The sequence below is a fragment of the Quercus suber genome, unplaced genomic scaffold (assembly GCF_002906115.3).
Source record: "Quercus suber isolate HL8 unplaced genomic scaffold, Cork oak 2.0 scaffold_342, whole genome shotgun sequence".
Classification (NCBI taxonomy): domain Eukaryota; kingdom Viridiplantae; phylum Streptophyta; class Magnoliopsida; order Fagales; family Fagaceae; genus Quercus; species Quercus suber.
Window position 1 is genome coordinate 697,088 of NW_027069794.1, and position 14,492 is coordinate 711,579.

General features: G+C 31.6%; 1 protein-coding gene across 1 annotated transcript; it reads left to right on the forward strand.

Moving 5' to 3' along the window:
• Positions 1-1,330: 1,330 nt before the first annotated feature.
• On the forward strand, positions 1,331-1,861 carry LOC112035333 (F-box/kelch-repeat protein At3g06240-like). Its single transcript, XM_024068165.1, has one exon. It carries the CDS (start codon positions 1,331-1,333, stop codon positions 1,859-1,861), a length of 531 nt encoding a protein of 176 aa, XP_023923933.1.
• Positions 1,862-14,492: the final 12,631 nt, after the last annotated feature.

Genomic DNA, 14,492 nt, shown 5'->3' on the forward strand with positions numbered 1-14,492 from the left:
TCATCTATGAGTTAGACTCAATTGTTAACTATAAGCAAAATTGATAAAACCCATAACATTGGGAAGACTAAGAGGGAAACAAGGAAGGGGGAACTTTTTTTAGGAAGTTTATTTTTTTGTGATAAACAATGGGTAAGAACTTTGTACCTATCTATTATCTATTGGGGAGATTTTACCAGTAGATTTTTTTTTTTTTTTTTGTTTTAAATTTTTGTTAATTTATAATTTTAACCTCATTTCTCATGTTTTAGAAATAAGGATAAATTAATTAATTTTTAGAAGTCAGAAGTCAGAAAACAATAACTAACTTTCAAAATCCTTTTAATAGATAGAGATAAAGAAGAGATAATAATTGTTTAAAAAAAAAAAAGAGATAATAATAACTAGAGGTTATATTGAGTCAGGTATTAAACAATGAAGCCTTTAAGATTGGTACAACTTATCCAGATTCTAGATAGCCTAATAATTTAAAATCTCAATTTTAGGGTCTGCTCAATCGTAGGTGGAGAGTTCGAGGTGCAGGTGGAGGGTGAGGTCGACGAGGTCGAGAAGGTTAATGTTAATGATGATGTGTGTGTGTACTGATTTTAACAATTTTGTTCTATAAAATTACATTTTTTCTCTTAAACAATATCATTGATTCTTTTAAGAGTAATACTATATTCACAAATTTTTTTACAACATTTTTACTAACTGTTTTAGTAGCAAATTCTATTTGGTTCGCACATGAACCCACCACTCACTTTATTTTTTTACTTACTAGAGTAACAACTTATTACATCAATAATTTATAAAAAATTTTTGTAGCACTAGTATTTTCCTCATTTTAGTGACTATAAAAAAATTTATAGATTTAAAATCTAAAACAAAATATACAAACACCAAAAAAATAGCTCAACAACAAAAATTACTAATAGTAAAACTTTTAAAAAAATTAAGCTCAATTAACCAATTTTATTTAAAATAAACAACCCTATCATTTAAAAAATTCTAAACATAAAAATTTTGTTCTTACAGACAAAAAAAAAAAAAAAAAAAATCTTTACAGCTTAAGTAGTAACAAAGTTAAAGGTTGAAACCATTGTATACAACCAACAGTAAACTTGCCCCCTTAACTCTGGCTCCACCTATCAAGACTTCCAGTGAAATCATTAACTCGTTTCGGGTGCGTTCAAAAATCGTGGTCCACTACTCTTCTCCAAAACCCTACTTTGACTGCCAAACACCTTCTTCTCCAACAAACAAATCCAAACCCAACTCTTTTCTTCGAGAGCTTTGACTTAACTATCTTGCCTTTGAACCCTCCTCCTTATCTTTGAATTTGAAGGACATGGGCATGAAGAAACATCGATTTTTCGACATGATTGGTTGCATCAATGGTATTATTTGCTTCGGTGGTTACCTCCTTGACGGCTTTCATGGCTTTGTATTATGGCATCCAGAAATCAGAAATTGTAAAACTGTTCGCTATCCCTTACTTGCTGACTGTGCTGCCCATCTCCCATCATCAAAACCCTTTAAAACATATCATGCATTTGGTTATGATCAATATTCTAATGATTACAAGGTTGCTAGAATTGTCACTTATCACAAGCTAGATACATCTACCCGAACTTCATTCTTCACAGACTACCACAATTTTTTTCATGTTTACTCTCTAAATGCTGATTTCTGGACCCAAATAATTGACACCGCTATTCATCATTCAAACATTAGGTTGTTTAGTCGTTTTAAAGGATTTTACTTTAATGGAGTTCATTACTGGAACGGTTTCCTTGACTACGGTGACACAAACGAACTCAGGCAGGCTTGTGATTGTGAGATAGTTCTAGCCTTTGACATGAGTCGTGATGTGTTTTGAGTAATCAGGTTGCCAGATGAGGTGTTTCGAAAACTAAGGTTCCCGGAGGTCGATGCTTCATGTATGAATAAAGATTTTGCCATGTTCAATGATTGCCATGCTTTTATTGTTTATTAGGACGGACATATTTTGACAGAGAAACACTTTTATATATGGGTGATGCGCAAATATGGGGTTGAGGATTCTTGGACCAAACAACTTGTTGTAGGACCACTGTTAAGAATTCACAGGCCACTACCATTTGCGAAGAATGGAGAGCTTCTTCTGCTTGGTGACCACTACACCCACAATGCATTGTTACTGTATAACATTGTTTCTCAAGAAATTAAAATTCTTCAACCTACAAGCATTCCAAAGTCATTCGTCCCAAAAAAAAGCTATGGTTTACGTGGAGAGCCTTGTTTCATTCACAGGTCGAAATGTGTTTTAGAGTTATTTTTCCTGAGCTCCTAATTATTTGTATAACATAGGTCTTTATTTTCCTTATCAAAGAAGAGTTTTTTGTGTGATTTATGGAATGATAATATCGCATCTTGTATGGATGATGGGTTAAATTTCAATTCTCTATTCTCATCAATCTCTATAATTTGTTGATGGAACAGTGAATTGTTGATTTTTTATGCAATGGAATTGTGATAGAATTTTGGTTAAGGGTTTGGGATGACTTTTCTGCAATAACATCTCAGCTATTGCTTGCCTTGATGTCTATTTGTTGTAGGGAAATTCACAAATACTTGGTACTTTAGGACAGTGAGGGTCCTGTGACAAACTAAGTTTCATTTACTTTGATGGAAACCATGGTCAGTGTAGGTAGATGAATATCGATATAGAAAATTTCAGAGTGTATCTGACCTTATTATAGCATTTGTGGTCTCTTAGCATTTCAATTATCTGGCCTTTTTTTCTTATACTAGTAGTAGTAATTTTGATTCGCCTGATTCTTATTTTTTAAGACTTCCCATGTATGATTTAATGCTCTATGTTTTGCCAATTTTATTCATGGATATGAAATTCCTTGGTAATTTCTGTTGGATCCTAATCTTATCTTTTTACACAGACTCGTTTCTTCGCATTTGAAGTCTTAGAAGGTCAGCTGAAGTAACTGCATGACCAAGAGAAATAGAGAAATATTATTGTTTTTTTCTTCATCCTTGCGAACTTAGAGTTGGTTTTGGTTTTAACTGACCAAAGGTGGTTAGGTTAGAGTTGGTTTTGGTTTTGCATTGCTTTCTTGGCAGCAATGCAATGAAATTAATCTGGTTTCAACAATTATTATTTATTTCAGTTCTTTGAGAAGTGGTGATTAAGAGTGCAACACAGGGAAATGAGTATAATCATGACAAAGATTTGTCCTCTATGATGTCTAAATCTTGTGTCACTACAATAATGGGATCTCAAATCAGATCGTGGACTGATGTGGATTGTGTCGGCGTTCTAACTTGTAATTGGTAATTTATTTTGCCAATTTTATAGATATAATCCTGTACATATGAATAATAGGAAATTCTTAATTTATAGCTTATCTCCCAACAATTTCAAGCGAGGTTGTTATATGAGAATCATAATTTGACAGACGAGATTACAAACATGCTATACATGGGGAAAAAATTACATGCATGCATCTTAGCTTTGGTAAGAAATTAAACAGATTGAAAATAAGGTTGGCCATTTCTGGAGAATCAAATTGCATTAATCATAAAATGGCATGTAAGGCATGTCTAGCATGGGAATCAGAGGGCTCCTTTTTAATTTGGTAGCTAATTGTAATGTAATAACCTCCCCTTAATTTTGTTTCCAAAATTACAATAAATGCTGGATTATGTTTCCAAAATTAACATTAATAGGTGTGTCATGCTTTTAATTTCAGTATGTTCTAGAGGCATAAATACCCTTCATGCTACCCCTGCCTACCCATCTCAATTGAGTCAATTCTCAATGCCTTTGCTATGGCTTCGTACCCAGTTGCTCATGTTCCCTCTGTTACACATCTTCCATTTCCAATCCCATCCAATCCTCCTATTTATCCCTCCCTTCAAAAATCAAACGCAAATATGATATCAAAAGAGATTATTATATTATCAAATCGAATCAGTGATTTACCAGAAGAAATCCATATTTCAATTATTGTTAAACTTGCTATGGAAATGTAAGTACATTTCTTTTATGATTAAGGGGAAAAGAAAAAAAAAATCTAATACTTCTATGAATCACCAGCTTTTTTGTAATTGTTATCGGGATAGTCTTTTTATGTTATTCTTACCCCAAAGTGAATGGGTTAAACAAATCTTTGCCTTTTCCATGATAGTTCTCTAAATGGCCTTGGGTTTTTCTATGGGCTGCTATGCCTATCTCAAATTTCTCATGCATCTAGTTTTTAGTCTAAACTCAAATAGTTCTGTTTTTCCCCGCAAAATGATTATGTGCCATACCGAAAAAAAAGTACGTAGTGTAATCGGCTCAATTTTTTGTTCCTTAGACCGGGTTAGACCATATCAATAATGTCCTTGGTAATCGGCTCAATTTTTTTAAATTATTTCTCATTTTTAGCCTAGGCCAACTAAATTGCAGTTCCAATTTTCAAAGTTGCATTTGCATGCCATATGGCACAAGCCAATGTGTGCTGAAATATTGTTTATAATTTAAAAACAACTAAATCTTGTTGCACACTCCTGTATAAGTGAAATCGGGTTTTCAAAACACCATTTCAGCTGAAGTGGTATTGTCTGGCCCGTACGCATGACGCACAACTATCACCACTCATTAAAAAGTGACAATTTCGTGCGTCTTTGTGTTTTTCCTCTTTTATATTCCTCAAAAACTCTTTGAGAGTAGTTACTGAAAGTTGTAAGTGAGTTAGTCAACACTAGAAATCTTTTGTGTGATCAAATAATGAATTATTTATCTTAATTGGTGTCTGATTCATGTTTGCAGTAATAGGATGACGATAAACAGGTGTTTGTGTAGAAACTCATTTGTTCAGGGAAAGAAGAGACCTGCGGAGGTATGTCCTGTTCCATAGTCCTCTTATTAATGTTAAGTTGTTAACTTTAATTTATCATTTCTTCATATCAATTTTTGTCAATTGTCACATGTTGTTCAATTTGGCTTATATTTAGATTCGATTGATTGTAATCTACTAGTAGAAAAATATGGAGCTTTTACATACACAGGATCTTCAAAGCAGGGGCTGGTCCAACAGTGTTTATATAATAAATCTTGGGATCCAATTTAAAAGTGAAAAAGGAATTGCATTTGTTAACTTATATATGATAATCTTTGAACCTGTTCTGTACTAACTTGTGCCTTGTTTGCTTGATTTATGCAGGGAATAACACATTTTTATTCAATAAAAACTCAATATTAATTTTTTTTTTTTTTGATGATCCTCAAAATTTAAATTATAAATCTTATCTCTAACCCAAAAATAATAATCTATATTAAAAAATAATAGGTGGGTTCCTCTATCTTCTAACTGTATGGAAGGCTTTCTAATCATTTTATTTTTGTTAATCTAACTCTCTTTTAGGCTTTAGCAGGTGAGTGCATGCATATGTGACACTTTTTAGTTGCAATCTTTTTGAACAAGTTAGGCTCTTTAGTTGTACAATATATAGCAATCACTTTGAAGTGCAATAATTTTTATCTTTTGGTAATTTTGGACATTCGGTCTTGTGATATGCGTTGTCCTAATTCTTTGTAGACTGAAAAATGAAACCATTATATTGCTGTTTTAGGCTTACAGCCATTATGTGCCTTTGATATAGTTATTTCTATTCATTGAAATGCCCCAAATAAGACACTGTCAAAAATATGTTTACCTGTAATGCAAGTTTAAAGAGAGCAGGACTCCATTTGTTTTACTTATCTTTGTAAAACAGATATATCATTTCTTCCTAGTATTTCTTATTTTGCTTATCTTTGTAGTGAATCCATTTGTCTAATATTGATTAGTTTCTTGATCCTAATGATCAACATTTTTTTTTTGGGTTAAATTTGATGAATGCTTGAGGGTGAAAACTGAAAACATCAACCTAAGCACAAAGTAGTGTTTGGAAATTTCTCTCTCTGTCATATTTAGACTGTTAATCAGAGTACTATATAAATATTTTGCTCATTATTTTTTAAACAAGTTTCACAATTTGTATGCGCTTCAATTTAGTGCTAACAGTATGTAGCTTGTTTCATTGATTTCAATTCCATTACATATGTCAACATTAAATTTTATTTTTTCTCATTCTTTCAGCATTGATAATTCTAGTGCTTTCGTCTAGAGAACAATATAAACTACACACCATTTAGATATAGCCAGGCGTGATAAGCCCAGAAATCCATGGAAGAAGGGATCACAATGTCGAAAGCAGAAGCTTTTAAAGACGCGATAAGCCCGGAAATACCATGGAAGGAGGGATAAAATGTCTGAAGCTATGGCCTATGGGTTTGGTAAAACTAGAAATTATGGTTGAGAAGGCAAAGATATTTGACAAGCCTCAAGAATACAGCCACGTTAAGAACTACTTAGCCGTTATTGGAATTTAGAAATACAAGTATTTGTTTGAGCAAGGTTGTCCTTCGATTAATCTAAACTAAAGTAAGGCCATCAATTGTGGGAAGTGGGATGAAGATTTCTGCAAGCCTCGAACTTAGGTAGAAGATTCATCTCTCTATTTAGCCAAGGCCAAAAATTAGCAAGCAATTAAGAAATTTTTTGCCACACCAATGTAGTAGATTGTTTTGTATCAACCATTTCATGGATTCATTTTCAGTAGATAATTGTAGCTTTTCTCTCTCTCTCTCTCTCTCTCTCTCTCTCTCTCTCTCTCTCTGCGTAATCTGGACTTGCATCAAATGTTGAATGTGGACCATTATTTCAAACCAAATTACTATTCTAAAAGGGAATTCATTGACACATAGATATGTATATATATATATATATGTATGTATTTGGTTAAATGACGCATGATATTAAACTGAGGAACAATAAGTCTATTACAGACATGGCCAGCTTCGTCCATAGACAATAGTTAGAAAATCAACCACCATAGGCGATGGATTACACAAAAAAAGGAGGTCTGAAGTAAGCTCAACTTCCATCCTAGCTAATCTATCAACACAGCTGTTAGCTTCCCTATACACATAGAAATTTCAATTAATAAAGGTAAAAATTGTTTGCTCATTGAAAGTCAAAAATATGAAAACATATGTAGCCATAAATTGTTAGAGAGATTGGATCTGTAAATCATTGTAAGGGAATTTGGGACTAAAATTTGATCGCAAAATTTTTTGGGGATGAGACCATTTATAAAAAAACAAAAAATCTTAATATGACAAATTGACTATTAATTAACACTGAAATAAGATATAATTCTAAACTTTTTGAGAAACAGATATAATTCGAAACTTAAATTCACTACGTCAAACAACGAATTTAAGAAATCTGAATTTCAAATACTTGTGAGCATATGAATGATCAAACAAGACATTTTCAATAGATAACCATTATTACATCTGAAACCTAAATCTAAGTTTGTAAAGACAATAATATTCCATATAAGGGAAGAACAGCCAGTGAAAGGAGGCTTCAATTGATTGAAGATTTTTTTAAAGGCTTTATTTTTTTGGAGAAAATTATAAAGGGTAAATTTAAAGTACACATATAAGGTTTTCTAATTAAATTCAAGCACGTGTTGCATTAACCAATAAATTATAAATAATGTTATTTATTTAGTGAGTTTCAACATTTGGTGTCGGCTTCTAATGATATGATTGTACTCTTCATCATCAGACTAATACATAAATCGATTTTTGGTATAGACGAGAACTGAACCCCAAATTTCTTATTTAACAATTAGAGACTTTATCAGTTGAGCTAACTAGCACCCACTATAAACGATGATATATCTTTCAAAAATAATTAAACTCAATATAGCTACCTGTTTGGATTTAATTAAAAAACCTAATATCATGTACCTAAGAAATTGTACATAAGTTTCATCTTTTTTTATTAATTCCTATTAATTATATATATATATATATATATATATATTCTGAGATAAGAAGAGTGGATTTTAGCACCTCAACAATAATTTAAATTAAAAGCTATTAAAATAGTACTACTAGCAAACGTATGTTTAAATGTTGACAACTTGACAAAAATCAATCCATTTATTTCAAAGTGATTGAATATTTAGAAACTTTATGGTTGAATTATCCTAAAAACTCTTGAGATTTTTATAAGTTTGAGAATTATCATGGTAAAATCTAAACTGCAATTAGGTTTTGAGACATTAACATTTTTTCATTTATTTAGCATGAGAAGTATATATGTTATAGTGAGCGTGTACTTGATGAATATTTTAGAAGACAAGCTTTTATCAAGAATTTTCTATTATCCATATATACAAGATTTATATCTCTAAATTGGCAAAATAAATTACCAATTACAATTTAGGATAAGGTTGTTATATATTAGAATCATAATTTGACAGACAAGAGATTACAAACATACTATACATGAGGAAAAACTATCATACATGCATTTTTTTTTTTTTTTATAAGATAGAATTTCTATTCTAGTCTAATTTAAGTGTACATGTGTGTGAAGCTCCTTCTTAGAGACTTGAACCTTGGCTCTTGCCTCCCACACCCCCATAAACACTTATACTTATGGAGTGACCACCGCACCAAGAGTGTGCAGTGGTACATGCATCTTAGCTTTGGGTAAGAAATTAAACAAATGCAATAAATGGTTAGCCATTTCTAGATAATCAAATTGCATTGATCATAAAATGGCATCTTAGGCATGTCTAGCATAGGAATTAGAGGGGTCTTTTTAATTTGGTAGCTAATTGTAATATATTAAATTCTCCTTATTTTTGTTTCCACAATTGCAATAAATGCTAGAATGTAATAAACTCTCCTTACTATTCTAAAAGGGAATTCAGTAACACTTAAAAATTTCTAGTAAAGATAAAATTGTTGCTCACTGAAATTCAAAAACATGAAAACATATGTAGCCAGAAATTGTGAGAGAGATCGGTCTAAATCATTGTAAAGGAATTTGGGACCGAAAAATTGATCCCAAACTTTTGGGGACGAGACCTTTAATAAAAATAAAAATAAATTCTTAATATGAAAAATTGACAATTAATGTACACTAAGATGAAGATATAATTCTAAACTTAATATGAATTTAAGAAATCTGAATTTCAAATACTCGTGAGCATATCAATGATTAAACAAGAGGTTTTTAATCGATAAGCATTATGGCATCTGAAATCAAAATCTAAGTTCCCAAAGAAGGGATCCAAATGTCTAATGCTAAAGCTTTTAAAGATATGAGAGGCCCATAAATACCGTGGATGGAGGGTTGGAATCAAATGTCTGAAGACTGAAGCTATGTGTGTGATGAAATTGGAAAATCTACAAAAGAGGGTTCACAAACATTTGACAAGCCTCGAGCCTCAAGCCTACAACCACGTAAAGAGCTACTTATCCATTGTTGAAAATTCATAGGGGGCATTTGGTTTATTGTGATGTGTCATCGATGTAACATTAAGGTTTTTTGTTTATAATTTCTGACAATACCATAATTCAAAATTACAAAATATTTCATATCATCTTAATTTCATCACCTTCCTAAACAATGTAATTTTGTATTGAGATTATATTAATGTAAGATTACAATAAAGTAATATTATGGCGTAATGTAACATCACGGCAAACCAAACGCCCCCTAAGTGTTCGTTAGAGTGAGGTACTCATATTCATCTAGCTAAAGCATGGCTATCATTTGTGGGAAATGGGACGGAGATTTCTGCAAGCCTCAGCTGTAGGTGGAAGAACCTGTTCTCCAAATAGCCATTATACCAAAATTACCAAGTAATTACGAAATTTTAACAGTGCCAATGCTAAGATTCATTTGTGTTAACTATATCCATGGTTCTTGTTCAGTAGATGATGCATACAAATTGTAGCTTTTTTTTTTTCCTTCCCTAAGCGAATGTGATGCTTTGTCACATAAATGTTATTGAAGTTTTGGAAGGGCTCTCATTCTCTCATGCAACTTTGAGACAAATAACTTTGCTACGTAAAACTTGCCACTTCAGCAAGTTGTTGAAAAAAGTTGTGTCCATAGGCTATAGCAGAATTGGTTTGTTGTAGGTGAGATTCGTACCTAGATCCCTCATTTAAGGATAAGAGACTTTATTAATTGAATTAACTAAAACTTAAACATGTTTACGTATTTATAAAATCAACTTATGGATCAAATCGCACACTACTAAAGTTACGTAGAAAAACTGAAGTATTTTTTTTTTTTAAGAGTTTCAATATATGGCGTTCACTCCTAATAATAGAGCTTTATCATTAGACTAAAATGTCAATCGGTTTTTGGTGATCAAAGACTTTATTAGTTGAGTTAACTAGAACTTACAAAAAATTGAAATTAGTTCAACTAGGAAATTTGAAGTTAATCCAACAAATGGTTTGATTATAAAATGCTTACAAAGCAGTGTAATAATAATTATTATTAGAAACACATAAAATAAATAAATTTCTTATCTATGTTTTTGTCCTATGTTTAAAAGTTACTACCAGAGATTATAAAACAAATATAATATAATAAAATTTGTAATATTCTTAATAACATTTATTGACTACTTGAAGTATGGTAAGAAAAGAGTGAGAACAAGAGGCAGGGAGTGATTGTTCAGTAAGTAGATTAAATAGTACCTCCAAGTCTAAAATTAAAGAAATTATCTTTTTTTCGAAAAATGACAAACGAAATAAAATGAAAACATGTCAATCCATGTGGCCGATATGTCAACCTAATCCAATCCGTTGTCTTAAACTCTTAATGAACCGGGTATTGGTTGGCCCATTTTTTACTAATCCACAAATCCCAAATCTATACCCCTTCTAATCTTTTGGATTTGTGTGGGTTAACAAGTCTGGTTCCAATTTTGACAGGTCAATCAAATTTTCCAGTAAAAAATCTTCTACTAACCAATTGATCATGCTGTCATTTTCAAGCAATTGATGACGACCTCAATTCTAGTCAATTGCTATGAGGACTTTAAATTAAGATTTTCTTGGGGGTTTTTGGAATTCTATATATTTATTTTGCAACAAGAAGATTGGATTTTAATGCCCCATCAATAATGTAGATATTAAAACAATAATAACGAACATTTGTTTAAATGTTGATGGTGTGGCAAAATTGAATCCATTCATTCCAAAGTGATTGAATATTTAGAAACTTTATAGTTGAATAATCCTTAAAAAAAAAAAAAAAAAAAAAAGAGATTCTTAGTATGAGGATGATAAAATCTAAACTATAGTTAAGTTTTGAGACGCTAACATATTTATCTTCTATTTAGTATGAGAAGTAAGTTAAAGTGAGCGTGTACTTGATGAATATTTTAGAAGACATGCTTTTATCAAGAATTTTCTATTATCCATACGTACAGGATTTATATCTCTAAAATTGAAAAAATAAATTACTAAATACAAGTTAGAATAAGGTTGGTTATATGAGAAAACAAGAAATTACAAACATGCTATACATGGGGAAAAACTAACATGCATCATCTTAGCTTTGGTAAGAAATTAAACAAATGGATAATATGGTTGGCCGTTTTTGGACAATCAAATTGCAATGATCATAAAATGGCATGTAAAGCAAGTCTAGCATGGGAATTGTAGGGCTCCTTTTTAATTTGGTAGCTAATTGTAATGTAAAAATCCCCCCCTTATTTTTGTTTCCAAAATTGCAATAAATGCTGGATTGTGTTCCCAAAATTGACAATAACAGGCGTGCCATGCCTTTTATTTTCAGTATGTGTTCTTGGGGCAAAAATACCCTTCATGGCTAGCCCTGCCTACTCATCTCAATTCTCAAAGCCTTTGCTATGGCTTCATACCTAGTTACTCATGTTCCCTCTGTTTCACATCTTTCATTTCCAATCCCATCCAATCCTCCTATTTATCCGCCCCTTCAAAAATCAAACACAAATATGATCTCGAAAGAGATTATTGGATTGTTGAATCGGATCAATGATTTACGAGAAGAAATTTGTTTTTCAACAAAAATTAAACCCACTATTGCCACTATTGAAATCTAAGTGCATTTATTTTATGATAAAAAAATAAAAAAATAAAAAATTCCAACACTTTTGTGAATAACAAGTATTTTTGCTATTGTTATTGGGTAGTCTTTTATGCTATTCTTACCCTAAAGTGAATGGGTTAAACAAATCTTCGTTTTCCCACGATAGTTCACTAAATGGCCTTGGGTTTTTCTTTGGGCTGCTATGTCTGTCTCAAATTTCTCATGCATCTAGCTTTTTAGTCTAAACTCTAAAAGTTTCTCTGCTATTTACCCTAAAATGATGGTGTGCAATAATGAAAAAGTACTCTGTATATGTGTCTTCAAAACACCATTTCAGCTGAAGTGGTATTGTCTGACCCGCACACATGATGTGTAATTACCATCACTCTTTAAAAAGTGACCATTTCTTGCATCTTTGTGTTTTTTCCCATCTTTTTCTTTCTCAAAATCTCTTGAGATTAGTTTTATGCGATCAAATTATGAATTATTTATCCAAAGAATTGGTGTCTGATTTATGTTTGCAGTAATAAGATGAAGATAAACAGGTGTTTGTGTAGAAAGATTCATTTGTTCAGGGAAAGAAGAGACCTGAGGAGGTATGTCCTATTCCGTAGTTCTCTTATTAATGTTAAGTTGTTAACTTTAGTGTATCATTTCTTCATATCATTTTTTGTCAATTGTCACATATTGTTCAATTTGGCTTATATTTAGATTCGATTAATTGTAATCTACTCGTAGAAAAATATGGAGCTTTTACATACACAGGATCTTCAAAGCAGGGGCTGGTCCAACAGTGTTTATATAATAAATCTCGGGACCCAATTTAAAAGTGAAAAAGGATTGCATTTATACTTATATATGATAATCTTTGAACCTGTTCTGTACTAAGTTGTGCCTTAACGTGCTTGATTTATGCAGGGAATAATACATTTTTATTAAAAAATACTCTATATTATTTTTTTTTTATTGATGATCCTCAATAATCTATATTAAAAAAATAATCTATATTAAATTATAAATCTTATCTCGAACCCAAAAATAATAATCTATATTAAAAAAATAATAGGTGGGTTCCTCAATCTTCTAACGGTATGGAAGGCTTTCTAATCATTTTATTTTTGTTAATCTAACTCTCTTTTGGTAAGTTTGGACATTCGGTCAGTTGTGATATACATTGTCCTAATTCTTTGTAGACTAAAAGAATGAAACTATTATATTGTTATTACAGCAATTATGTGTCTTTGATTTAGTCTATTCATTGAAATGCCCCAAATAAGACACTGTCAAAAATATGTTTACCTATGATGCATTATAGAGCGATTATTTTCTAATTCTATTATGAACTAAAAGCTTGAAATATATTACAATCAATGCCTACTTCATATGCTTGGTTTTGAGATGGCAAGTCTTATAATTAAATCTATTCATCAGAACATCCAAGATTCCTAGTGTTTCTTATTATACTTCTCTTTGTAGCGAATCCATTTGTTTAACATTGATTAGTTTCTTGATCTATAATGATCAACATTTTTTTTTTTTTTGGTTATATTTGATGAATGCTTAAGGGTGAAAACTGAAAACATCAACCTAAGCACAAAGTTGTGTTTAGAAATTTCTTTCTCAATCTCTCTGTCATATTTAGACTGTTAATCAGAGTACTACATAAATATTTTTCTTATTATTTTATAAACAAGTTTCACAATTTGTGTGAGCTTCAATTTAGTGCTAACAGTATGTAGCTCGTTTCATTGATTTCAATTCCATTACATATGTCAACATTAAATTTTCTTTTTTCTCATTCTTTCAGCATTGATAATTCTAGTGCTTTTGTCTAGAGAACAATATAAACTACACATCATTTAGATATAGCTAGGCGTGATAAGCTCAGAAATCCATGAAAGAAGGGATCACAATCTCTAAAGCAGAAGCTTTTAAAGACGCAATAAGCCCAAAAATACCATGGAAGGAGGGATAAAATGTCTGAAGCTATGGTCTATGGGTTTGGTAAAACTGGAAATTATGGCTGAGAAGGCAAAGATATTTGACAAGCCTCAAGAATACAGCCACGTTAAGAACTACTTAGCTTTCATTGGAATTTGGAAATACAAGTGTTTGTTTGAGCAAGTTTGTCCTTCGATTAATCTAAACTAATGTAAGGCCATCAATTGTGGGAAGTGGGATGAAGATTTCTGCAAGCCTCGAACTTAGGTAGAAGATTCATCTCTCTATTTAGCCAAGGCCAGAAATTAGCAAGCAATTAAGAAATTTTTTGCCACGCCAATGTAGTAGATTGTTTTGTATCAACCATTTCATGGATTCATTTTCAGTAGATAATTGTAGCTTTGAATTGACTCTCTCCTAATACCTTATAAGGCATGAACCAATGGCATTAAAGTACCACTAGCTTGGTTAACCAAACTATCTTTTATTGTGGGGGAGTTTTTTGCTCTAAGAAAACTCATGAGTACTCCTTAACCAAACTAGTGGTACTCTAATGCTATTGGTTCATGCCTTATAAGGTAC